The sequence below is a fragment of the Notolabrus celidotus genome, chromosome 3 (genome assembly GCF_009762535.1).
Source record: "Notolabrus celidotus isolate fNotCel1 chromosome 3, fNotCel1.pri, whole genome shotgun sequence".
Taxonomy (NCBI): Eukaryota; Metazoa; Chordata; class Actinopteri; order Labriformes; family Labridae; genus Notolabrus; species Notolabrus celidotus.
This window is the reverse complement of record NC_048274.1, coordinates 40,188,004-40,214,978: the sequence shown is the minus strand read 5'-3', so window position 1 is coordinate 40,214,978 and position 26,975 is coordinate 40,188,004. Positions and strand designations below refer to the sequence as shown.

The window sequence follows — 26,975 nt, the reverse complement described above, 5'->3', positions numbered from 1 at the left end:
CGCGAAAAAATCGCGCTGATTGGTTGAATTTGCGTTGATAGTTGCGATCGCGAAATCGCAACTTCCTGGAGGGACTGACTAAATGTGTTTACTCGCTCAATTGACACTTGAAATTGCGTGCACACGAATACCCAAGACGCAAATTTTAACAAGAGGGGTGGGGTTCCCACGCCAGACCAGTCTGTTTTTTATCTAAAAGGGTTGAGCTGGGTGCATTGAATGGGGAAGCCAGTAATGCTACAGAGGGCAGTGCAAACTAGGGCTGCCACAAACGATTATTTTGATAATCGACTAGTCATCAAATATTTTTGTGATTAGTCGACTAATGGGATCAAACGTAAATTGCAGCTTACTGCAGCTTGAAGTGTTTAAGGCAGGGGTGTCCAAAGTACGGCCCGGGGGCCAATCGCGGCCCAAGGTCCATTTATTTATGGCCCCAAGCTTCCATCTTAAATTGTGTTATTCATAGCAATTAAATTAATCACCTTCTGAATCATCTGTACATTTGCAGTTTCTTTCAAGCGCACACATAAAACTAAAGTCAATCCAGAAAGGTCTCAAAAAGCTTCATATGGACTCCCTCTCTAAAGCCAAAACACTGGGAATTCTTCAAGACGGCAATAAAGAAGAAACATAAGAACTCTTAAAGCTGACAGGTTTTCAAATTTATGTTTTTATCATGATGTGAGAATGTTCTTGATGAACACTAAAAGTTCAGAAGACACAAAAGAGAACACAAGACAAGATCAAAATTATGAAATTGTACAGAAAAGGCAAAATTAGGTACATCAAAAATCTTCAGAACTCAGGAAAATAATTATTTTGTTCTTAAAATGTTGTCTGCTGGTCAGAACAGTCTTAAAAACAACATGAAAATGAAGTGTGGAAAATAAGGATACAATATTTTTTCTCACATTGCCCGACCCTGATGAAAAACATTTTCCCCCAGAAGAAAATAAAGTTTGCTAATCTTTAAATGGTACTTCCTAGTTACTGTTTTATTGAGAAAACATTTAAAATAATTATTATTAAATAGATATTTCATATATAACTTTTAGGATTCCAAAGTCTCAGTAGGAGCCACTGGCCCTGAGGTATTCTGACAACATCATATGTGGCCCTCTTTAAAAAAAGGACACCCCTGGTTTAAGGTATGTGCTAACTAAAAATAAAGACAATTAAGATGATAGTTCATTCAACTTGAAATGAAATTTGCAGCTTGTAGCAGCATTTCTGACACGTTTTAATGTGATAGTGCAAAATCAAATGAAGGCACAACTCTGGCCTTAACCATTTTTAGCTGTAAATATTTAGTGCATTGTAAAATGGAACCAAAACTATGCAATATGTATAGTTGCACTATGAATACTAAGTAAATAGCTCACTGTTGACGTTAATGTTAGCAGCTAACTAGCCAATTAGCTTACAGAGACGACTGTCCCTCTTCGTCAGAAATTGAATCAGCCACGACGTGCTTCCTTTTCAGATGCTCGTGCATGGCCGTCGTACTGCCAGGCAACTTCTGCCTTGCAGATTTTGATTTGCACATTCTTCTCTTTTATTTTGGAAAGGTGCTCCCAAACTTTCGAGCTCCTTAGCAGGCTAGCCATGATACTGTTTGGGCATACCTTTTCAGGTGACATCAGGGCTGACCCCGATTACCACTACTGGCGCATGTGCGTCAAGGACAGAAAGGCAGACAGGACGGTGGAAGGTACAGTTTTGAGAGAAAAACAAAGCTTCATTTTTTGATTTTGATCGTCGATGCCATCGTGACTAGTCGACTAATCCTGGCAGCCCTAGTGCAAACCTCCTTGTATAACCGATAGCTGGATTCAAGTGACAGACAACAGTTTTCACAATTTACCAGGTAATCTGCCCTCCTCACTTTCTGTTCTCAAAGAGACCTCCTGTTTATTCCTGATCCCATAAAAAGTACGTAGTGTCACAAAGTTCGTGGAGGCCACACAGAGATGGAATACATTTTTCTCTATATTCCAGATGATTGAACCTCTGCTGACCCATACTTCAAATAATCTGCTTCATTCGTGTGTTTGGGCCTTTTATTCGTAGTTTACACCATCTCCCCTCATTTAACTCTACAGAGACGCATTAACAACATGGCTGTAAGCTTTAGTCAAGAGTTAAAAAAAATGATAGATTTGAAAATGATGTTTGGGGTCAGCAGTACTGGTTAAGACAGTTAAGGCAGTGCTAATATGCAGAACACCACAGATCTCAGTCAGACTAAGTTGGATTTTTAAAACCTTGCATAGTGGTGTTAGTATTGTCAGTCATATTGTTGTATCAAGGCTCTGTTACTGTGGAGTTTTACCAGTATAACTGTTTTATAACTGCAGAGATAGTTCTAAGTATGAATATAAAAAATATGAGGGATGCATGTTTGTTATTTCATCAGCTTCATTATGATTCTGTGTTCAACTCATTCCATGCTACCATGTGACCAGACTGAAAGAGTAATAATTTCATCAGCTGCAGCATGGGCTCGCCAGCTGACGTCACGTCTTATGATAGCAGGCGTGTGTCACTGCTCTGCTCTCTAACCAGGCAATTACCTGTGATGTCAGGTTTAAGCCATGCATGATGGAGAGGATCATTCCAGTAATCATGTTCAGTTTCTCTTCTATGAGACGACATTCTTTTATTTGTATGAAAATCCTGTGTTTATCTTGTTTCTGTTGAAAACCTTGTTTACATACTAACAATTTCTGAGGAGACTGCTCTCCCTCAGCAGCTGACAGCTACATCGCTTCCCATAAACAACACAGCCATGTTTGGTTTTGTAGCTTGAGTTTCAACACATCTGCCTGAATGCTTTAAAGGGAAATATAAACAATACAATGTGTGCTACACAGCCTGCTGTCTCTTCCTTCCTGCACTCTTTGAAACGTGTAGCTCAACAGCATCTCAACAACCCAACAAACAGCAGACTGAGAGCTGTGATTCCCCAGAAACCAAGTGCAGCAGATACACAATCTAGTGTGTACATGCACACTCATACTTGTGCAATCTAAGTCTTCTTTGATGGTTTATGGTTAGAATACTCCATCGGTATGTTCAAGCATTTGAACTTTAGCAGTTGATTTCACAGTAACCATATGAAGGGGTGCTAGCTTAGCTCACAGGCTGCTAACTAGCTTAATACAGGCTATTAACTTCAGTTCAGTGACCTGTGTTGATTTTCTAGTGATTTTGATGATTCAAAATTTTGATGTTATTGTGCTAAAATATACATGTCATATATTCAGATTGTCCTCCTCAGTTTTATATGAAATACAGACTCATCAGTTATCAGACAAAAATTCCCTCTCTGCCATTGCTACAGGTAGTTTCTTACAGGTTATCAATCATCAAAAACGTGCCTCCTTGTGTTGGACACTAGAGGCATCATACATTGACTTACTGATCCACGCACAGTAGGCTTAAACATAAATGTAAATGAGGCTTTAGGTAGATGAAGAGTTGATGTAAGGTCAGAATTTATGGTTTTAGTGTAGTGTAAAGTATTCCCTGATTACAGACTCCATTTTTGTCCTGAGCACTCAGACATCAGACTCATGTCAGCCCCTCACCCGCACCCTTCCTCCCGCTGTCCTAGAAAGAAAGCCTCTGGCAGCAGATTGGGCTCATTTCTCCACGAGTCGGCTAATTTTACCCCGGCTCTGACCCACTTGGTGCCTCAAACCTTCCACTGTTGGCAGTTCTTACGATGAAGCCTTGGGCAGTAATACCCACACCCAGCATCAGCTTAATACAGGGACCAGAACAGGAGGTCTGAACAAACAGCTTTGTGCCTATTCAACTATCTGAAATCTGAAAATAGAGCCGGTAGCACGTCTCTTATTGACGGTCAGCTCAGTGTCCACACATTTTGAACACCTAACCACTGTGATAGGCCCTCAGTGTTTGAAACATAAGAACTTTGACTCAAACAAATACCTGATCATAGGGGTGTAACCATACAAAGAAATCGCTTTGGCTTTGCTCTCGGTTCTGAAGTCTTTGTTCGAATCGCAGATTTTCTGTACAGTAAAAGAAACAAACACAACACATAAGATGTCTTTTTCTTTATTAGGAACTTAAAGAACTCTTACACATTGTCTAAAGTGCTGTGTTGACAGTTCAGGCTCGTAGGCCTGCTCAGATTTCTTTCATAACATTTGAAAGGAAACATGATTAAAACATAACATGAAGGGGTGCTGGTGGCCTAGCGGTCTAAGCACCCCACATACAGAGGCTATAGTCCTCATCGCAGAGGTTGCTGGTTTGACTCCCGACCTCTACCATGTACTGCATGTCTTCCCTCTCTCCACTCCCAACATTTCCTGTCTTTCTTCAGCTGCCCTATCATAAAGGCAAAAAGCCCAAATATGGAACAATAAAAAAAAAAAACCTAACATGAAAATTCAATCAGTCTTCATTTATATTACACCAAATCACACAAACGTTATCTCAAGATGCTTTTACAAACAGAGCAGGTCTAGACCACTCTATGTCAAATTATGAACAGAGACCCAACACCAAGAAAGGATATGATCCAGTCCCCTCTTACTGACAGGACTCGGTTTTATCTCATCTTAATCCACCATGAGCATTGCACCTCACAGTATTAGCTAGTTATAGCAGAGAGGACAAACTTCCTTTAACAGGCAGAAACCTCGAGCAGAACCAGACTCATGTTAGACACACATCTGCCTCAACTGAGTGTTTAGTTTTCTATGACCCTGCAGGAGGCTTGATGTGTATGTGAAAACAGAATACAAACTCAGGATGTTTTGATGTGATCTGTTGTACTAAGTGTTTTGTTGGCATACAGGACGGGCTACACATGCTGTGTGTGGTGAGTTCTTGTTTTCTGGTCTGTGTGGGGACCTTGGATTTGAAGCACCTTTGATTCTGCACCGAACATTTCAAACTGAATATTAGTGCTGTACCAAAACAGTTCAGTACGACTACATGTACCTTTACTCCCCTATCAGTTCTAGATTTACTGAGAAGACACTCGGACTGACTGGATGTATGTAGAATATATTGCAGTGCAACTTCCTGTGTTAGAACAATCATTAAGGGAATTTTACCATCAGACAAGTTTGTTGGACATGTTGTTTTCTTGATAACTGCTCGCTCACTGGTTGCCCTTGTTACTCTGACTTATCAAAGTGTAAATTGAAGTGTTTCCCCTTTTTATGAAGTCTGTGCTTGTGCAACATTATTAGACTGTGTGACCAATACAAACACATAACAGTATCAACCCCATTGTCAACCCCTCCCCCACCCATGCTCTCCAAAGGCCACATAGTACAGTACATTGTTTTCTGATCCGGTTTGGTTGCTTACATAAGACCTGGCAGCAGCAACACTTACCCCAGAGCTGCTGTCATCATTTACTGATACTGGACAATAAGGCATGGGGAAAGACATGACTGCAATTTCCCCTCAGCAGCAGAACAAATTAGTTGAATCATTTTTCTTTTTAACATGATTGACAAATCATTACTGCTTCAGAGGTCAGTTACACTAATAACCCAGTTTGATATGAAGTGCTTTTTAATGATGCAGACAGAATTATGACATCTAGAGGTCCAGTGTCTATTTTTAGCCATATCTTGGTGAAAATTGTAATGTTCAACTAAAGTACAGTATGGTTTCAACAGAATAATACGCCATCGCAGTTTGTAAACAATGTTAATGTAAGCTTCATGCGGTTTGGCAACAGAAGTATGGCAGAGAAAAACAGCTTATCAAGCTATGCAAGGGGATCCAGTCCACTCTTACTGACAGGACTCGGTCTTATCTCATCTTAATCCACCATGAGCATTGCACCTCGCAGTATTTAGCTAGTTACAGTGGTGAGGACAAACTTCCTTTAACAGGCAGAAACCTTGAGCAGGACCAGACTCATGTTAGACAGTCATCTGCCTCGACCGAGTTGGGTCTGAAAAGAGGGATAGAGGAGAATAAGTGAGAGAGGGAGCGGTGATAGTGATGAGACGAGTAGTAGTAGTAGTAGTAGTAGCTGTTGCCAATGGAGTCTGGTACGTCCACAGCAGGACAAGTGGACGTCTACGGCAGCTCAGAGGAACCTGAGAGACAAGGGAGCTGAGGGATTCCAGAAAGGTGTATGGTTAGTAACTTTAATGGGACAGGAAGAGTTAAAGTCGGGGGGGTTAGGATCTCAGTGTGCCAGTTCCCCTGGCAGTCTAAGCCTATAGCAGAATAACTAAGAGCTGGTCCAAGCCTGATCCAGCTCTAACTATAAGCTTTATCCGACTCTTAAAAGTAGAGAGGGTGTCTGCCTCCCGGACCCTGACTGGTAGATGATTCCAAAGGAGAGGGGCCTGATAAGTGAAGGTTCTGCCTCCCATTCTACTTTTACAGACTTTAGGTACGACCAGCTGGCCTGCCTGTTGGGAGCGTAGTGTTCTAGAGAAGACTACATAAGGAGTATATAGAGATTTTTATGGGTCATTCTTTGATCTCTGAGTTGATTTTTATGTCACTGAATCACCAGAGAGTGTGTCACTCTGGTTTCAGAACATGATGTCATATGTGAGATGTGTGTGTTTTGATAAGGCTGTAAGAAGCAAACTTTTCTGGGACAACATGTGACAACAGCTCAGATGTTTTCAGATAAGTTGCATGATGAGGAGAAGTCTTGAAATGTGAATGGAGATTTCAGTCATTGAACAAAGTCAGTGACTGTGGGCCGTCTGAGGTTTTCTTTTAAAGTGGCTAACTGCCCTTAATCTTTCAGTATTAGTCCACTTTCTGTGTGTGCAGAATTTTAATCCTTTTTAAATCTGCAGAGGAAGGTGTAAGAGTACCATTCCTCTGTTTGACACACATTTGAAAACTATGCTGGGCCAACAGAATGACTGCTGCTCAGGTACAAGTCATAATATCAAATATAAAATGTAAAGCATATGTTTACGTTCTGGAAGTGTTTTTTGTATAAGTCATCACTGTCCCTCTTGAACAGTGCAGTAGGTGGTATAGTATATGATTCATTCACAGTAGGGATGGAAGGATACACTCAACCCACAATTCCATTCAAATCACGATTTTTGGTTCACGATACAGTTCACTCACGATTCTCTAACGATTTTCAAGAAAACTGGATTGAACTCAAAATTTAAATAACTATTCCTTTATTTCAATTGTCAGATATGGACAGTTGATATATATATTTGTTCTCTTATATTTCTTTGTAAACAAAGTCATCCTTTTTCATTTTAAGGTGTGTTGTAACTCAAATTAAACCACTGCACACTTTTTTCTGCACCTTGAAAAAAAACTAAAATCACTGTTCAAAAATACCTTGTTGGAAAATTTCAGAACAATTATAGAGAAATGGAAAGTGACTGATTCCCAAATGAAAGTATTAAATATTAAAACAAAGAAGGTCAATCTCTTTAAATTAGGGATGTAAATTTCAAGTATTTTCTATGATCGATCTTTGGAAATGTTAACGATCAATTATCATTTAATCATTATAAAAACATGAATGTTTTCCGTCAGAAATAATGACAAATGTGTTTTTTCCCTAAATCAAATGTTCCTTCCTGACACAGTGTATATTACTGACAGTATTAAACAGCTACAGATCATATTGAGGTGTTCAAAATGTTAACACACTGAATATCAACGTGAGGAGCAGGCTTATAAATAATCTCTGTGGACGCATGGTCATAGAGTGAAGACTCAGACTACAACATGTGGATTTACTGCAACAGGACAACTGGACAGGATCAGATTTCAGACTCTGTGTCCAGTTTTCTCCTTCTTATTGAGAAAAATAAACATGTGAAAGAGGTAAGGTGTCAGCCGGGAGCACAACCGGGTCAGAATCAGTCCAGCGGTGGAGAAAGAAAGCGCTCGTGGAGACCTGTCACTCAGCTGCAGCCCCCTGCTGAGCGTCTCCGCTGTGAGCAACACCTTCAGTCAGCTGATTCTGAAACATGCTTTAAAGTTAAAACACCTCCACTCAGCAAGTGACAAGAGAGCAACAAGAGACTTCATGATGTTGAACAAGCTGATTATAATTCAGTTAGCGCCCTCTACTGTTTAAGAATAATATCCAGATACAAATGTTGTTGAATCGATTTTAATCCACCCTTATTTGTATCCATTTTTTACTGTCTTGCGTTATATCCTTACATCCCTAATTCACACTGATCAGACACCAAACTTCTCCACAACTGAAGTCTCATAATAACTTTTTTTATCACTAATATTAAAAGCACATTAAGAAAATATTGTTAAAAGCCTGAAGGAACAAGAGTAGTGTTCAGAGAGGACAAAATCAAGATCTGTCAGGTTGTTGTGCAGGAACAGGGTCATAGTAGTCGTATGGACTGTCTGTAGTAGATCTAGTCGTCTGCATAGAAGTTGATGAGATTGTGATTAAATGGATTTATGGAAATTACCAAGCAGTTCTATGTTATGTTAATATCACTCAGGCTGTAGGATGATAAGGACTGCTCATAGCTATGAACAGAAAAACAATGGAGGGCTGCTGTTCATTGATTGTTAAATGTTATATTTCAGTCCATATTGATGATCTATTTGTTCTGTCTGTGTTCAGCTCCTCAGTGAGAAGATCAGTGGAGCAGAGGGGACGAAGCTTGATGAAGACTTCATGGAGATGGAGAGGGTGAGTTCAGTCTGGTTGTCTGCTCTGAGGATGGCTGTGGATGTCATGTGATGGTTGGGGGTTTATTTTCTTCAATGATGAAGATCAACACTTTTCTCCACTTTAACTGTTAATGTGCACAAATCAACACAGCTGGAGGTTCTGACTGGTTTAAATATTGTGTTCGCTGCAGATGATGAATATAATCATGGATGCGAGTGTGTACTCTAATGGAGGCTACAGTGTTTTGAAGTAACACTAATGTGTACCAGATTATTTTTAAATTGTTCCACTTTTGAATTAAAGGATAATTATTACTGTAATCATCAATACTGCATGCTTTTTTATGAATTGATATTTGTTCCAAATGATCATGATCAGTTCATATCAGCTGAGGGAGGAGGGTTGGCCTTGAAGCACTCTGTTCTCCATGTAATTGGGATGAAACTGAACAGCTGATGTTGTTTTTAATTGCCAGTCAGAAGGTTAAATGGCTCGATATGATCACTGTAGTGACACACTGCATTACACCTCTTAATTTTCACATTCTTGTCCTTCTCCCATCAGAAAATTGAGGTGACCAACAAGTCAGTGTTTGACCTCTTGTCCAAAACAACGGAATACCTCCAGCCAAACCCAGGTAACAAAGAAATGACTGGATGGAGAGTCAATCTGAGAGAGATGTTTATCTTTCATTTCATTTATGAGCACAACACAGCTGAGAAAATCAATCCAGGTACCGTATTGTTTTCTCTGCAGCTTCTCGAGCCAAACTGAACATGCTGAACACTGTATCCAAGATCCGAGGGCAGGTGAAGACCACTGGCTACCCTCAGACAGAAGGCCTGCTGGGAGACTGCATGCTGCGCTGCGGCCATGAACTGGGAGAGGACTCCGTCTTTGGTATACATTATTTATCCCAGACCATAGTGGCCTTTCACTTTTTTATGTACTATCCATATGTCAACTTTTAGACATCAGTCACCCTCTCTTTGTCTGTTTTAAAGCGTTTAGTGCAGGGGTGTCCAAAGTACGGCCCGGGGGCCAATCGCGGCCCAAGGTCCATTTATTTATGGCCCCAAGCTTCCATCTTAAATTGTGTTATTCATAGCAATTAAATTAATCACCTTCTGAATCATCTGTACATTTGCAGTTTCTTTCAAGTGCACACATAAAACTAAAGTCAATCCAGGAAGGTCTCAAAAAGCTTCATATGGACTCCCTCTCTAAAGCCAAAACACTGGGAATTCTTCAAGACGGCAATAAAGAAGAAACATAAGAACTCTTAAAGTTGACAGGTTTTCAAATTAATGTTTTCATCATGATGTGAAAATGTTATTGATGAACACTAAAAGTTCAGAAGACACAAAAGAGAACACAAGACAAGATCAAAAGTATGAAATTGTACAGAAAAGGCAAAATTAGGTACATAAAAAATCTTCAGAACTCAGGAAAATAATTATTTTGTGCTTAAAATGTTGTCTGCTGGTCAGAACAGTCTTAAAAACAACATGAAAAAGAAGTGTGATGAAATCCAGATCATGATCCTGACATAGGAAAATAAGGATACAATATTTTTTCTCACATTGCCCGACCCTAATGAAAAACATTTTCCCCCAGAAGAAGATAAAGTTTGCTAATCTTTAAATGGTACTTCCTAGTTACTGTTTTATTGAGAAAACATTTAAAATAATTGTTATTCAATAGATATTTCATATATAACTTTTAGGATTCCAAAGTCTCAGTAGGAGCCACTGGCCCTGAGGTATTCTGACAACATCATATGTGGCCCTCTTTAAAAAAAGTTTGGACACCCCTGGTTTAGTGGATCAGATTAAGGAACCAGATTAGATTTTCCTTTTGTTCAGTGCTATACTGAACCCCTTAGCTTCCAAGGGTATCAGGATTTATCTTGTGGGTGACACAATGTATTTTATTTCCCTCATTCTGTTTTTATAAGGTTGAATTGAGCAGTATTAACTCCCATATACTGTTTTCAATGACCTTTCAATTATAACAGACTGTCATGAACATTCGTATAGGTGATAACGTTGTCACAATCATTGCCCGACATACTGGTACAAGCCATTCCTACACTGTTCAATGTGCCTAAAGTTACAGATGTATGCTGACAGTCTTGGCCTAAACAGATCTATAGATGCATTTGTTCATAGTTGATAGCACCACCTACTTAGTCGTGCTTAGTTGCAGCTGCCGCACAACCAACAGCTTCCCCACACCTCACAGTTCCGTCCACAAAGTGGTAAGGGCCCTTCATCAACGCTTGCAGCTTCAATCTTCTGTTTGTTTTGCTGTTGTAAACTCTGAATGTATAATCAATGTTTTTATCATACTTGTATACACTTGATTACATCAAAGAAACAGACTGATGTCGTAGTTGTTGTACATGTAATTCTTGTGTGTTTAAGGTCCCTTATTATGATTCTCCCACACGGATGAATAATAGAAACTAAATCCAGTACTGGCTCAGTTTGAGTCATGGATTGTGGATCATGGATCTCTTACCTAATCAAAGCATATTTGAAGTTACTGAAAGTTTTTTTTACTTGTGCTTGAATGAAAGCCTAAATTAGATTAGGTCAAACGGAGGTGTGTGCTCACTGAATGTAACACAGACTGTATATCAAGTGAAGCCCAACTTCAAACATGAGCATCTCTCCTTCAGATGCTTTGTGACAGAGCTCTGCTGAAAGGCTGCAGTCTAACTGAAAGATGTCTGTGTCTGTCTTGTAGGCTGTGCTTTGGTGGACATGGGTGAGGCTATGCGGCAGATGGCTGATGTGAAAGACTCCCTGGACATCAACGTCAAACAGAACTTTATTGACCCACTGCAGACTATACAGGACAAAGACCTGAAAGAGATCATGGTACATACAGCAGCTGTCTGCATGTTGCCTTGTTGCTAAACTGCTACAGTGGTGAAAAGCTGGAGTCAGTTTAGAGTAACTACAGGATGAGAGGCTCTTGTTTAACAGCTATAAACTCCAAAACACTGATGCGGTTTGCACCACAGGGGAACATACTACCACTATCATCTCTCTCTCTCTCTCTCTCTCTCTCTCTCTCTCTCTCTCTCTCTCTCTCTCTCTCTCTCTCTCTCTCTCTCTCTCTCTCTCTCTCTCTCTCTCTCTCTCTCTCTCTCTCTCTCTCTCTCTCTCTCTCTCAGTTTTGCCTTGCTCCTGTAACTAGCTAAATACTGCGAGGTGCAATGCTCATGGTGGATTAAGATAAGATAAGATCAAGTCCTGTCAGTAAGAGGGGACTGGATCTTATCCTGTCTTGGTGTTGGGTCTTGATTAATAATTTAACATAGAGTATGGTCTAGCCCTGCTCTGTTTATACGGTAATACACATAAACAGACGGAAGTGAATAAACAGCATATAAGATTTTGTAGTATGTGTTAGTTTGCATTGTGACTTGAACTGCTACACCAGTCTGTACATATATGGTCATGCCTTAACAACATGAATGCTGCAAAACTGTTTACATACGTGTTGTTAAAACAAAAAAATCACACCCTCTGTTTTGTGTTCTCAGCACCACCTGAAGAAGCTGGAGGGCCGCCGGTTAGACTTTGACTATAAGAAAAAGCGCCAAGGGAAAATCCCAGACGAGGAGATCCGGCAGGCTGTGGAGAAGTTTGAGGAAAGCAAAGATCTGGCTGAGAGGAGCATGTTCAACTTCCTGGAGAATGATGTAAGTGATGGAGAACGTTCACTTTGAACAAATGGAATAATAGGGAGTATTATAAATATTTTTTAAATACTGATAAATAAATAAATCTTTAACTATTTCCACTCATTTAGCAAGTTATCTGAAGCATTCTTTATCATTGATTGTTAATAAGGAAGTAAGAGGAAGTGAATACATGTTTTGTGTGTGTCTGGCTTGTGGCCAACAGGTGGAGCAGGTGAGCCAGCTGTCGGCTCTGATCGAGGCGGCCGTAGATTATCACCGACAGTCATGTGAAATCCTTGAGGAGCTGAGTGGAAAGCTGCAGAAGAGGTGAGGAGTGTGCCCTGTCGTACTTCACTCTGCTGTCTGTAATTACTCTGCAGAGTTCATTCTCTGTGGGAGGATCACAATCTCATCATGTCCTGTAGCACAAAGTGGTTACACCAATCCCTCGGGGACGCAGCAGCTTTATGAGCACTGTATGTTTAGACATAGAAACAAAATAATGACAGGTGTGCAGGGTGATGCCATGGACCCAGAGAATGTGTCCCTCATCATTTGGAGGCATAATGAAACATACTCTATGTTGGTCTGTCACTGCAGCACTTATGTCACCCATTCAGTGAGCAGAAGATCTGCTGTGTGAACTTCAGTTCAGTGAAGCAAAGGACAAAGGAGAGAAGGACTGGAAGGGAGGGTTAGCTTTCCTGCATCACCACTGAATGCACGCAACGTCCAATGATGTCATCTCTTCACTTGTGCTACTGTATAACACGTCTGCCTCAGTGGCACATCTTTTAATGGTTCAACAAGTGTTCACAAACACACTCACTCAGCTCAGATCAGCGGAATTAACAAAGTGTTGTACTAGTGTTCATCATCATGAAACTTCAAACATACCTCCCTCACAGTAGAGCAAGTTATATGTACATCTGTAACTCAGATGATGTCTGCCATACATTTCAAGACAAACAGTATATCTGTATCAACCAGTTAAATCAAACATCTGATGTATTTTATTTAATAAGTGAAGGTTTTCCTCTTAAGTTTCTGACGTAAAGGAGTTTTTATCATGGTGACAGAATTGACGCGGATCGCAAGCCCTGTGATTGGTCCGCTCGGCAGCATTGTATTTCCCGCATGTACAGCACTTCCGGGATCCCTGCTCATCGGCCGCACATCAGCCATGTATTTCATCTCCCCTGACCAGTCCTCTCTATTCTTCATGTAATCATGTCTGTATGATAAACAGCAACATGTATCAGCTGTAGATTAACAGAACACACTCTGAATCTCTGAGGAAAAGTAAACAGAGATCGTAGCGGGGCCTGAGACAGGCGACCGAACTATCAGCCTCGCGACACGGACACATGGACGCACAAGTATGTTGTGCTCACGTCTGCGTCGGCCACTGCAGCGAAGGGTCGATGCAGAAGTATAGGCCAGCCTTAAGAAGTGAGTTTATTAGGATGCTATGTTCCACTTTTATTGTGTTTAAAAACAGTTTGCCTAAATGTAAAAAAATCTAATTATAACCATAAATGTATTTAATGAATTTTAAAAAGATACTTACTTTCCTTATAATTTAAATTATTCAGTCATATTTTGCTTAAGACAATTCTTTTTTTTTTTTTTTTTTTTGAGGATTCTTGAAAGCTTTGTTGAAAAACAAGAAACACTGCTCATATTTTAGTTTGAGTTTGTCAGGTATGATGAGTTGTTCTTATCTCATGAATGAGAGGGGAACAGATTTTATTGAGATATTAATGTGATTATTTCACATGTGAGTTTCTGGCCATGCCTAAATGTACAGGTGCAGCCAAAAAATTAGAATATCGTGAAAAAGTTCAATATTTTTTGTCACTCAAGTCAGAAAGTGAAACTCATATATTATATTGATTCATTACACATAGAGTGACATATTTCAAGCCTTTATACCTTGTTATTTTGATGATTATGGCTTACAGATAATGAAAACCAGAAATTCAGTGTCTCAGAAAAATTAGAATATTACATAAGATCAATAAAAAAGGGCATTTTAAACAGAAATGTCAGGCTTCTGAAAAGTATTTCCATTTCTATGCACTCAGTACTTGTTTGGGCTTCCTTTTGCTTGAATTACTGCATCACTGTGGCGTAGCATGGAGGCACTCAGGTCATCTGCATTGTTGGGTCTGGTGTCTCTCATCTTCCTCTTGACTATACCCCACAGATTCTCTATGGGGTTCAGGTCAGGTGAGTTTGCTGGCCAATCAAGCACAGTAATACCATCGTCACTGAACCAGCTTTTGGTACTTTTGGCAGTGTGGGCAGGTGCAAAGTTCTGCTGGAAAATGAAATCAGCATCTCCATAAAGCTTGCCAGCAGACGGAAGCATGAAGTGCTCTTAAATGTCCTGATAGATGGCTGCTTAGACTGTGGACTTCAGAAAACACAGTGGACCAACACCAGCAGATCACATGGCACCCCAAACCTTCACTGACTGTGGAAACTTCACACTGGACTTCAAGCAACGGGGATTCTGTGCCTCTCCTCTCTTCCTCCAGACTCTGAGACCTTGATTTCCAAATGAAATGCTAATATTCATCTGAAAAGAGGACTTTGGACCACTGAGCAACAGTCCAGTCCTTTTTGTCCTTAGCTCAGGTAAGTCGCCTCTTGAAGTTGTCTTTGGTTCAGGAGTGGCTTGACACGAGGAATGTGGCATTTGTAGCCCATGTCCTGGATTTGTCTGTGCGTGGTGGCTCTTGATGCGCTGACTCTAGGGTTCATTCCTTGTGAAGCTCTCCCACATTCTTGCATGGATTTTGTTTGATGATCCTCTCCAGGCTGTGGTTATCCCTGTTGCTTGTGTACCTTTTTATGCCACACTTTTAACCTTCCACTCAACATTCTATGGATATGCTCGAGTACAACTCTCTGTGAACAACCAGCTTCTTTAGCGATGATCTTTTGTGGCTTACCCTCCTTGTGGAGAGTGTCAGTGACTGTCTTCTGCACATCTGTCAAGTCAGCAGTCTTCTCCATGATAGTGTCCCTACTGAACCAGACTGAGAGACCATTTAGAGTCCCAGGAAACCTTTGCAGGTGTTTTGAGTTCATTAGCTGATTCTGGAGTGACACCATGAGTTTCCAATGTTGAACTTTGTCACAATATTCAAATTTTCTGAGACACTGAATTTTTGGTTTTCATTATCTGTAAGTCATAATCATCCAAATAACAAGGAATAAAGGCTTGAAATATGTCACTCTATGTGTAATGAATCAATATAATATTTGAGTTTCACTTTCTGACTTGAGTGACAAAAAATATTGAACTTTTTCACGATATTCTAATTTTTTGAGCTGCACCTGTATATCAGTTTGATAAGGATTATTTTGATGTGAATCCTTTCCCCCCCAGTTAATTTTCTGATTTGAAGCTTCATCAGTGAAGCAATGATTTATTTTCTTTCTTTTGTCATGAACCATTCTCTCTTTCACTCTCTTTATGTTCTAGGATATCCACAGCCAGCAGCCGACCCAAAAAAGAGTTCAAATCAAAGTCCATCAGGAGCAGTATTGAGACCCTGGATAGACAGCACAACGGCCTGTCCTACAGCTCCTCGCTTAAATCCACCAGTACGCTCATATATCTATAGAAACTAGATTATTTTGTTGCTACTTTTTCTATTTTATCGTTTTTCTTTGTCGGCCAAAGTCTGCTTTGACTTCAAGTGTGTATTTTATTTCTGTTTAACCCTCACAGATATCCAGATCAAGAACACAGTCAATGGGAAAAGTAAGTATTAGTACTGCTGCAGTGTTTAGGTGTCAACTCTCATCTTTGCTCCTCATCAACCATTTCTGTGTCTGTGCCCATCCTCTCAACCAGAACCAGGGTTATCTTTATACTTGTGTCTGGACAAGATCAATACTACTTTTATATATTCATTCACCTACAATCTAATCCTCTCTAGATCTGTCCTACAGTAGTTCTTCTGAATGTTTTTAAGAGAAGTCTGAGATAGATTCATGATCCTCTTCTTAAACTACAGGAATGTTCTCACCTGTGATCTTAAATCCATGAATGCCATGTCATCCTTAGTTTGGAGCTTGGGACAGTTTTACCTAGCTAACATCGAAAAACCTCCCTCTAATATCTATAAGGGCATGAGGCTGCAGTGCTGCAATTTAGATTTTTATTTTTACAAGAGCTGAGACTTCAGCAGCTGTGAAACTGTGGTGTGAGCTGACATTAGCTAATGATATGTCATCTAATGTCAGACACTGCTGAGCTGAAACCCCGTGTTGTCAACAGGATTGATTTAGATGTCATCAGGTGTCTTAACTGACAGCAACTTGTCAATATGACCACAAACTGAAGAGTAAACAAAAGCAGAGTCCAGGCTCAAATGCGCTGGAGGATTCATGTTGGATAACCTCCTACGGCACCATTTCAAGCCAGAACCTTTTTTTTTTACTAAAATGGAGTGTGTGCAGTTTGACAATTCAGATCCACTTTTTTAAAAGGCACAGTTAGGAGTTAGCTAGTCTCACTCTTATATTGATGCCTCATCTTCAGACTGAGTTGTAGTGCCTGTGTTCAGGTCAGATAAACTATGGGTCTGACCGGTTTTGTAAGGTAACTAACCATAATAAATCAGAGTTTACAAAGTTTACTCATTGTGATGTTACGGCTAATGATGAACCACAAATCAATAATGTCCTCATCACTCTGCATCCTGATAAAAGTCTGAACAAAGAAAAAAAAAAGGGAAAATCTGTATTCAATCGTTTGCTTCCCGAACAAATGCTCTCTTTGGCCAGAGCCACATCTTTATGACAGAGAGAGGTAGTGCTCATGGGTAATGCAGTCTTCAGCGGAATCAGAATCAACATCACATGAAAACTCCTCACAGAGCCTTTCAGTCCTGTGTTTGAGTCTGCCTGTGATCAGGGTCAAATCTGTTGCTGTCACATCGATGTTGGATAAACTTCATTGATGATGTGGTCATGTGAGTTCCTGCTCTTTAAAGAGCTGTCACAGTTCCCCAGAAAACATGTTGATAACTGCACAGCCGACTAAAAGTGACACATTGCTGCCCTCTGCAGGTGAAGTTCAGACACAACTAGCATCCATGCAGTATAAGGTTACACAGCATGAAGTCCACATTCAGGAGACTTTCATCACATCATCTGAGTTTATTGTTCTGTTTTGTTTTGTGCTCAAAATCATCTCCATTTATCTCTACATTTCATCCAGCTGATCATATATCCTCTGTTCCTCTGTCATGGCCTGAGAGCCCCTCCACCAATGGCAATATTCAGCGTGAGTAACACACACTGACTCTGCACCAATCTCTGTTCAGACAAAAAGTGAAGAAATAGCAACTTTGCGGATTAGTTAACTCTGTAAACACCCCACAGGGCCAGGGAAACACTCTTATTACACTCATGGTAAAGATGCTGTTTTATACAGAGCCACGTCGTCTCCACAGTGGACACTTCAGAATGAGTATGAGTGTTAAAGGGCTGTTTCAGATCTAATCTTGACCATACTTAAATGTCATGAAACACATGTCACATGACAATTCATCAGCACGTGTTTACTGGTGCACACAGACACTGGTTCTCTCACCCTAGACAGCAGCGCCTGTAAGGCTGATAACATGGAAACTGTCACTACACAATAATGTGTTCTTTCTGCACAACTTGTTGAATCTACACATTTCATGAAAGATGTTTTGGAGTAAATTCTTCCCTCAATCATTTACACCTTGTTTCTGTGGTGCAGAGTTGGATGTGTTGGACCAGCCGTGCTGTCGCTCCCTGTATGACTTTGAGCCAGAGAACGAGGGCGAGCTGGGCTTCAAGGAGGGCGACATCATCATCCTCACAAACCAAATAGACGAGAATTGGTACGAGGGCATGATCAACGGCGACTCTGGCTTCTTTCCCATCAACTACGTAGAGGTTATTGTCCCGCTGCCACAGTGAAGACAGGCACATGGAGTCCTCTTCCTACCACATCACAGCCAGCCTCCGTCCCCAGCTCGACCCAGGCTGAGGGGAACTGCACAGAGCCAGCTCAGCCCTAGGCTGAAACACACTCTGTCTTCTGATCTACAAACCGAGAGCAGTCGTAGTTTTGTCCTGAGCCGACTTCAGATCAAATATCAGTGATTACCTTGTTTTTGTTGATATGTATGAGCCTGAGGCCAGCTGAAACCCAAGCCGATAAGTGAACACTCTTCCTGATGGGTCTGCCTGAGGTTAGATGTCGGGCCTTGTCAGACACTGTAATCCATCCCTGCTGCTTCCTGTTCATGCTGATCCAAGTGTATCTTTTGAGCTGTCTGTTTGTCCTCATCACCACAAACTGAGACTTCTCGACTCTGCTCAAAGTGAGCTTCTTAACAACAGGACTGCTTCATGTCAAACTTATGCTGTTACATCTTAAACAGTATATGCAATCCTGGCTTCTTTAATACAGTTACATTCTGTTATACTGTAGAAACCACGAGAGTGACGGAGGCTTCTCTCTCTGCATCACAAGTAAAGTGGTGGCTTGGGTGAGCCGTACAGATCACTGTGGCTTTAATGGCCAAATTTGAGACATTAGTCCTCCTAACCTGGGTGAACTGAGCCTTTAAAAAAAGAGATGCAGCCTTGAGTTGATAGTCAGTCTGCTGCAGTCCTGCACTTCACTCAAGCATTTTAAGGCCTCATTGTTTGTTAAGGATGCCTTATAAATCATCAAGTGGAGTCTAGCCAAAGTTCATTGATAATTCCAGTTTACTACTGCTTTGTTCTTGTTTTCCTGGGTCTTTCCTTTATTTCTGTTCCAAACTTTAACAATGAGATCACAGTGTCAGGATCTACAAGGCTGGAACACATTTTTTAACCCTTTCTGGTGTCTACAGAAAAGAGCTCAAACAGGATTATTGCAAAAATACATGACTATCACTTTGCTGTTGTGTCAGAACTATGGACAGCTCTGTTTGATGTGCATGTGTTTTATTTATCTCCATTCATATTACAGGTTATAACATCTAGTCGAGTAAGTACTGGTCAGCCTGATTATCTTCATGCTTGGATCGATATCTCGTGACCTGTTGTTACTGACCACCTGTGCCCTACCTTCTCAGCACCAGACAGCCTTAGAGAAACTGGAGCAGGTGTGGACCATGGCCCAGTCTCAATGTCCACACTCACACACTCACTGACTTTGAGGAGTGTTCCCTCTAAGTCTGTGAAGGCTCAGGGCTGTCCCACGGTCAAACCTTCAAGTGTGTGAGGGATCTCTCTCAGACTTTTTCAGCCCTTTATGCCCCCTTTTCGTAAGTGCAGACTTAGCGTATGGGAATTACCCATAGTTCATAGCATTGTGATGTGAACCACGGGATTCCCAAGGGAAGCCCATGGGCATGGAAGGGTAAACGAACTCCGTAACATGAAATAAAAAAAAGATAGTAAATAAGAAGCATGGAAGGTACAACCAATGGTGTTACAAGAAAGTTTGCCTGTATGTTTAATTGTAGAAAACAGCCTTAATCAGCATAAATCTATTTATCTTCAGACATATATGTATAAACAGTATAATTTAGGTCTATATATTTATAGTTATATATTTGTATATTTTGAATTAATGGTTAAGCAGTCTGTACGATAAGAGCCTGGATCACATGGCAGTCAGTCCGTCCCTTAAGAGCCTTGAATTTGAGGAAAGTAATTATTGTGCAAAGAAAATTCCTAATGCTGCTAAGGTGAGCTACATGACGTCATGCTAAGGTGAGCTACATGGCGTCATGCTAAGGTGAGCTACATGACGTCATGCTAAGGTGAGCTACATGACGTCATGCTAAGGTGAGCTACATGACGTCATGCAGGTGACATGAGAAGTCTCAAAGTGCTGTCCCATTTCCAGTTCTACAGTTTGAGCCCTTACAGCCTCATGCCCTCAATCACTTTACAGGTGACTTCATTTAAGTCAGGAAGGGCTCAGGGCTCAGAGAGGACATTGAGATTGGGCCCATGACAGAGCTGTAAAGTGGTCACAACTCAACATGGATGCTCTTATAGTGGTCAATACAATGTGAGTGACCAACAGATTAGTGCTGCTTTGACATCCATCCAGCCAAATGAAGTCAAACAGTGAAACTACATCTGTCCTCTTTAAACACATTGAGTTGTCACATACAGGACTGATGACACGTTCATGTTTTTCTAGTGCAGTGAAGGATTTTAATCAACAATATGCTCGCTCACTGACATTGTAACCCTCAGAATGAGGTGTGTAGGGTCACTGGCAGAATGATTGTAATTTGTATAACACGCTTTATTGACGCTTTATAACATGCTTTAGTTTTGCCCTGCTACAGGATGTTGTTCTGTTGTCTTAGGAGAGATAAGAATGATGGCTAAACATAAAAGTAACATTGGATCTGAAATGCCTGAGTAGGGCTGGGCGATAAATTGATAATGATAATTATCGTGATATAACTTTGTTCAATATAAATATAAGAAGTGTTCGATAAAAAATCGATATATTTAAACCTGCAATTACACCCCCCAACCACTGGAAAGGGTCTGGTCGCCACCCAACATGAAACAGAAGAAGAAGAGTGGAATGTAAACACAGCTGAAACGAGCGACACTGAAGAAAACTCAAAACCTAGCAGCTCAAAGCAGAGTGGTTAGTCTGACACTGAGTCGACTCTGAGTTAACTATTACCTTCATACACTTCATTAAATCTACTTTCAGGATGTGGGTAAAGGAAGAACGTTTAATGTCCACCACAATCATGGTATAACTGAACACTGAATACATTTGCTGCACTGTGGGAAACAATATCACATTTCCCCCGTAACCCTTAGTAACCTTAAAAGAGAGAGCACAACTCAAAACAATAAACAACTAAGCTGATACACAGAATACAATATGAGATATCTGTGTTTTAAATGTAAATCAAATTACTCAAATAGACCTGCTTCCTGTTGGCACCATCGAAAATGAGGGACTCGAGCTAATCAGAGAACTCAATCCAGATACAAGCTAACAAACCCTCCTTCAACTTTGACTCAGGAGCAAAAATCTGACTTTAAAATGAAAGGTAATACAGATTTGATATTTATTGTGATGCTTATTAATATCAACTTATATGGAAAATGTAATCGTGAACAGCTGTTCATATTGCCCAGCTCTACTCCTGAGTTATTCTTTTAAATTTCAAATCATTCTTTTAACCTCTGTTGGCTCAGCTCCACACCACTTTTCCTTTCATTGACACTTTGTGTGTGTGTGTGTGTGTGTGTGCGTGTGCGTGCGCGCGCTCCTGGACAGTGATTATGCACACCTCACATAGGAGCAGTTAGTGGTGTCTGAACTGAATGTGATCATGGCAGACCGCAGTGTTCTCAGCCTGCTTGTGTTGTACTTTTATTCATGTTGTTCATCCTTTCTTCTCTTTTAACTTTTATTTGCCTGCTGAGCTCTTCAGCGTCTCCAAGAACACATGCTGATCAAACTTGAGCTCCATCTCTGAATGTACTCCTTCTCCCTCTCTCTCTCTCTCTCTCTCTCTCTCTCTCTCTCTCTCTCTCTCTCTCTCTCTCTCTCTCTCTCTCTCTCTCTCTCTCTCTCTCTCTCTCTCTCTCTCTCTCTCTCTCTCTCTCTCTCTCTCTCTCTCTCCCTCCCTCTCTCTCTCTCTATTTACATCCTCTGAATGTGACAGTGTGAGGACTGTATGAAGTGCTTTTTTTAAAATGTTGTCTGTGTTGCACTGAACCTTCAGAAACTACCTACCACATACATGTGTGGACCTGCACCTTACTGTCCTCTGTTATAATTATTTTCTTCACAGTTACACTGTGTGTTTTTCTCGTGGGGTCACAATCACTATTTTAGATGTAAACATGAAGTAAACATTTCAGTCAAATCTCCTGTGAGGAACTTCAGATCTGTGTCTCTTTTGGAGCCCTGGGTGGACAAATACCCAGATAAAATACTCCTCACATGAGCTTCAGTTACATTTATATAACCTCAGATGTTTCTGATCTTTAATGAATCCTCTGTTTGGCATTGGATTGAACTTAAATGTAGATTGGAAGAATAATTGTGTCCCATTTTGAATCAGACATAAAATGAGCAGGATGAGTCACACCAGTCATTTCTCCTGACAGTATGGAATATATTGTCTAAAATAACAACAGACAAGATGCCTTTTTTTTTTACCTTTACTCACCTGTTAGTTATTTTTATTTGATGATTGTGTTCATAAGAATCCTCCTGTCTCCTGTATGATCTTTTCTTTATTTGTCAAATGTCTTATTTGTGTCTGTTTCCTGTATAGGCTCAGGATAATCTACTTTTCCACAGCACTGGATCTGTCTCTCTTGTAATATTCATGGTTCTGAAGTCACAGAGCTGTAACATGCGAGGAGGTTCAAATCAGCTCAGGTTTGCTCTTGTCTGGGGAAACTTCTCCAGAGCAAACATGTTATTCTATCTTTTAAAAGTGAAAAGAAAAAACAACAAACATTTACAAAGAAAAATAATAACTTTGACATTATCATGGAGAGTCAAGTGTTCCTCCAATGTTTTGGATGCTTTTTAAAGAAAATGATCAGAATTTGGATTTAACAAAAATGCCTGGTGTACATTGGAAGCAGAGGCTACTCCTTGATAAATTAAAAGAGATGTTCATTAGTTCACCTCTATCTGATGTAACATTGTTGAAGTGTTTGCTGTGGAAATGTACATTATTCTGACTATGCTGCACACATACAGCTCATTCCTATAAATGGCTTGCCCTCATGCTGTTTACTCTGACTCTATTTGAATGCTGGCCTCTTTGTGACAAGTTGTTTTAAATATTCTCAGTAGAAGTCCACCAAAAACACCAGTGTGGCCATTTGACAGAACCCCAGACCAAATACATACTGCTGCAGTTTGAACTTCTAACAGCTGTGTTGGACTATTGAAATCTCTTTCCTTCAGACAGAAAATCAATGATATTATATTGTATACTACTGTTAGCTTGCACTTGCTTTAATGTTCAAAACGGTGCGTGATGATTAATATTAAGATTGTTAGCATTGGATGCTTTCTTCAACACAGTCACAGTAGTTAGAGAGACGAATGTCCATGGGAAGCTTCAGGCCTGACTCCATGAGGAGAATTCATACAGCTACTATTAACCAAGTGGAAGGAGCTCCTTTTTCAAAGCAATCAACCAACAGATTTAACCAAATGCAAATTGGCCTGTCAAGTTTTTATTTATTTATGAGTTAGCTCCACAGTATTATGTAGTATGAATAAATCACTGTTTACACTAAGCCAAGATCTCGATCAACACTGAACCTCCGTCTGCCTCTGCAGTCAAAATGCCTCTCCAATGAATTTCATTTTCAACCAACCTTTTTCTGGACGCATCATTTGGCTGCGTGGTTCTGTGTTTTATTCTTTCAGTAGCATTATTTATGCAAATGTGTTTTTAAGATGTTGTCAATGAATATATTAATAAATATATTGTATGCATAAAAACATTCATTGTTGTGCATGTGTATCTTCACATTCTGTACAAGTCCTCTGAGTGTTTGCACTGAACGGTAGGGATGGAAGGATACACTCAACCCACGATCGATTCCAATCCCGATTTTTGGTTCACGATACGATTCACTCACGATTCTCTAATGATTTTCAGGAAAACTAGTTGGAACTCAAAATTTAAATAACTATTATTTTGTTTCAATTCTCAGATATGGACAGCTGGGATATATATTTGTTCTCTTGTACTTCTGCTTTTTTTTTCCCTAAATCAAATGTTCCTTCACCACACAGTGTATTACTGACGGTATTAAACAGCTACAGATCATATTGAGGTGTTCAACATGTTAACACACTGAATATCACCGTGAGGAGCAGGCTTATAAATAATCTCTGTGGACTCATGGTCATAGAGTGAAGACTCAGACTACAGCATGTGGATTTACTGCAACAGGACAACTGAACAGGATCAGATTTCAGACTCAGTGTCCAGTTTTCTCCTTCTTATTGAGAAAAATAAGCATGTGAACGTGGTCAGGTGTCAGCAGGGGGCTCAACCGGGTCAGAGTCAGTCCAGTGGTCGAGAAAAAAAGCGCTCGTGGAGACCTGTCACTCAGCTGCAGCCCCCAGCTGAGCGTCTCCACTGTGATCAACACCTTCAGTCAGCTGATTCTGAAACATGCTTTAAAGTTAAAACACCTCCACTCAGAGAGTGACGAGAGAGCAGCAAGAGACTTCATGATGTTGAACAAGCTGAGTATAATGCAGATAGCGCCCTCTACTGTTTAAAAATAATATCCAGATACAAATGTTGTTGAATCGATTTTAATCCACCCTTATTTGTATTGATTTTTTACTGTCTTACGATATATCCTTACATCCCTACTGAACGGTGCTTTTTTACTTTTGTTTTGTGGCTGTAAATGTTGTAGGGGATTTGTATATTAGACAACAGTAGTTTCTATGCTTAGTATAACATGTTAGTGGTGTTTCGACAGAGCAGAGACAGCTTCACAGAATAAATATGCTCTCAGCTTGGAGTGAACTCTGACCTCTGCCTGTCCAAAACCTCTGAGTCTAGCTTCTACATTACAGGTTCTGATCATTAAACATCACAGTAGTGTCTTTGGTTTAGCAGTGGCAGCTTAAATGACAGTCAAATAGTGTCAGTGGAGGTGACCACACACTGGTGTAATGGCTGTGTAATGATCCTCCAAATAAGCAGTCCCCAGTCTGGAGGTTGGGCCCCACATGGGTTTGTGAAAATAATCCAATGAGCCGTGAAACTTTGGTGGGTGTAATGCACAAAAAATAACAAGAAGTCTACATCTTTACGCCTCCTAAATTTTCTTCGATGAAAGGCTGTGCAACCTCAAATAAGGATAAATTATGAACCAAGTCAAGCCAAGGGTCTCAACAGAAGAAGCAACATGCGTCTCTGCGTCGTAGGCTATATCCAAACCTCAGCACTCCTCTGCTTTGACCCTCTGACCTCCCTCTTACTCTTCAGAGGCTGCCCTTCTCCTGTATGGAAGTCTTGTCTCTTTGGTTGCTCCATTCTGGTCTTTCTGACCTCCCCAGGCTCCCCCATCCTGCCACAGTTCCCAGCACAGGTCCAGTCTGGCTTGTGACCCACCACCAGATCCAAAGTGGGCAGGGAGGTGGTGCTTGTCACATCTCTAAAGCCCAAAGAGGGTGTAAGAGAGGGGCTGTCTGGAGGGAAGGTTTCATACCCCCCTCTCATACCCGTACATCGTCCCAGAGATGCCCTCTCCTTCAGCTTCACCACCTGCCGGATCTTTTTCCAGCCCAGGTGGTTGAGTTCCAGAAGATTGAGCAGGATGCAGAAAACGCCCACACAAAACATGAAGAGCAGGAAAATGGTTTTCTCCGTGGGCCTGGAGACGTAGCAGTCCACCGGCTGGCTGCAAGGAGCTGAAGTACACAGAAAATGGACTGGCACTTTGAAACCAAACAGCTTCCACTGGGCCAAGACAAAGCCCACCTCCAGCACAGCTCGTAAACACACATGGAAGACGTAACACTTAGACAGGACTCCCCCTGAGACCATTAGAGCCTCTGCACTGCCATTTCTCAGCATGCAGCCTCTGGCTTGGCCTAAGGACATCATATTGTTTGTGTCCCCCCTCTGGAGACTCTGGGTAGGGATGCCTTCCAGCACATCAGCCAGGCTGTGACCAAGGTGCTTATGGGAGCGGATGGAGCAGCTGTCCGAGTCACAGCTCCGATCATACACCTCTTGTCCACCATCCCTCGCTAAGTCTTGGCCTCTCTGCCCTGATGTGATCCCTGGACCTTGTCCCAGCCTCTGGGTGTTGTTGTGGGGCAGTTTGGACAGGTTGTGCCACGTGTAGATGATAAAGCAGAGGGACGGTGTGGAGACACTGATGATGTGGAAGACCCAGAAGCGAGGTTGAGAAATTGGTGCGAATGCGTCGTAGCAGACGGTGGAGCATCCTGGCTGAAGCGTGTTGCACACAAACATCTCCTGCTCATCGGTGTACACATCCTCAGTTGCCACAGCAACAATGAGCAACCGAAAAATAACCATGACGGTCAGCCAAAGGCGACCAATCATAGTGGAGTGCTGGTGGACAGCATCTAGCAGCCGTTTGAGTAGAGTCCACTCCGTCATGGTGGCCTGTGGCTGCCGGCTGCCTCGAGGAGGGACGAGCTGCCTTGAGAAGAGCAGTCTGCTCCGGTTTGATCCACCTCTTCTGTTATCAAATTATTATCCTTTGGGATTCGCTGACATCAGACACCACTTTGCAGAAGAAGTTATCAAGACTACACTATCCCATCTAATTCTGTTGTGCAGACATGTCTTGATCCTTGAAACTCATGTTTCCCATCCCAGCCAAATGTTTCCTCTAAAATCAGAGCACCTTCCCTCCTTGGTGACAGACCGCTCTGCCTGAATGTTCACCAGCTCTGCCCTGAGAGCAGTGGAGCCACTGCACCAGAGAACCAGCCCATCTTTTACAGATAAGGATGCTCACTTGACATGAGTCACTTGGTGCATTCACCTCTCTCTTGCCTTTAGGATCCATTTTAAAACTGAGACATCACCCTTC

General features: G+C 41.1%; 2 protein-coding genes across 2 annotated transcripts in view; one reads left to right on the top strand and one right to left on the bottom strand.

The window, feature by feature from the left end:
• Positions 1 to 19,304, top strand: part of sh3gl3a (SH3-domain GRB2-like 3a) — a 32,597-nt gene extending 13,293 nt beyond the window's left edge. The window contains exons 2-11 of the mRNA XM_034680847.1: positions 8,606 to 8,674; positions 9,221 to 9,293; positions 9,413 to 9,556; positions 11,408 to 11,541; positions 12,213 to 12,371; positions 12,577 to 12,680; positions 15,850 to 15,971; positions 16,099 to 16,131; positions 17,596 to 17,661; positions 18,127 to 19,304. Coding sequence (XP_034536738.1) covers positions 8,606 to 8,674; positions 9,221 to 9,293; positions 9,413 to 9,556; positions 11,408 to 11,541; positions 12,213 to 12,371; positions 12,577 to 12,680; positions 15,850 to 15,971; positions 16,099 to 16,131; positions 17,596 to 17,661; positions 18,127 to 18,329 — 1,107 coding nt within the window. The 3' untranslated portion in view covers positions 18,330 to 19,304. The remainder of the gene's footprint in view (positions 1 to 8,605; positions 8,675 to 9,220; positions 9,294 to 9,412; positions 9,557 to 11,407; positions 11,542 to 12,212; positions 12,372 to 12,576; positions 12,681 to 15,849; positions 15,972 to 16,098; positions 16,132 to 17,595; positions 17,662 to 18,126) is intronic.
• Positions 19,305 to 24,799: 5,495 nt separating this feature from the next.
• cx36.7 (connexin 36.7) lies at positions 24,800 to 26,536 on the bottom strand. The gene is made up of 3 exons (XM_034680670.1): positions 26,197 to 26,536; positions 26,038 to 26,139; positions 24,800 to 25,959 (listed from the first exon to the last, which is right to left on the bottom strand). Exons 1-3 carry the CDS (start codon positions 26,534 to 26,536, stop codon positions 25,331 to 25,333), a joined length of 1,071 nt encoding a protein of 356 aa, XP_034536561.1. The 3' UTR covers positions 24,800 to 25,330.
• Positions 26,537 to 26,975: the final 439 nt, after the last annotated feature.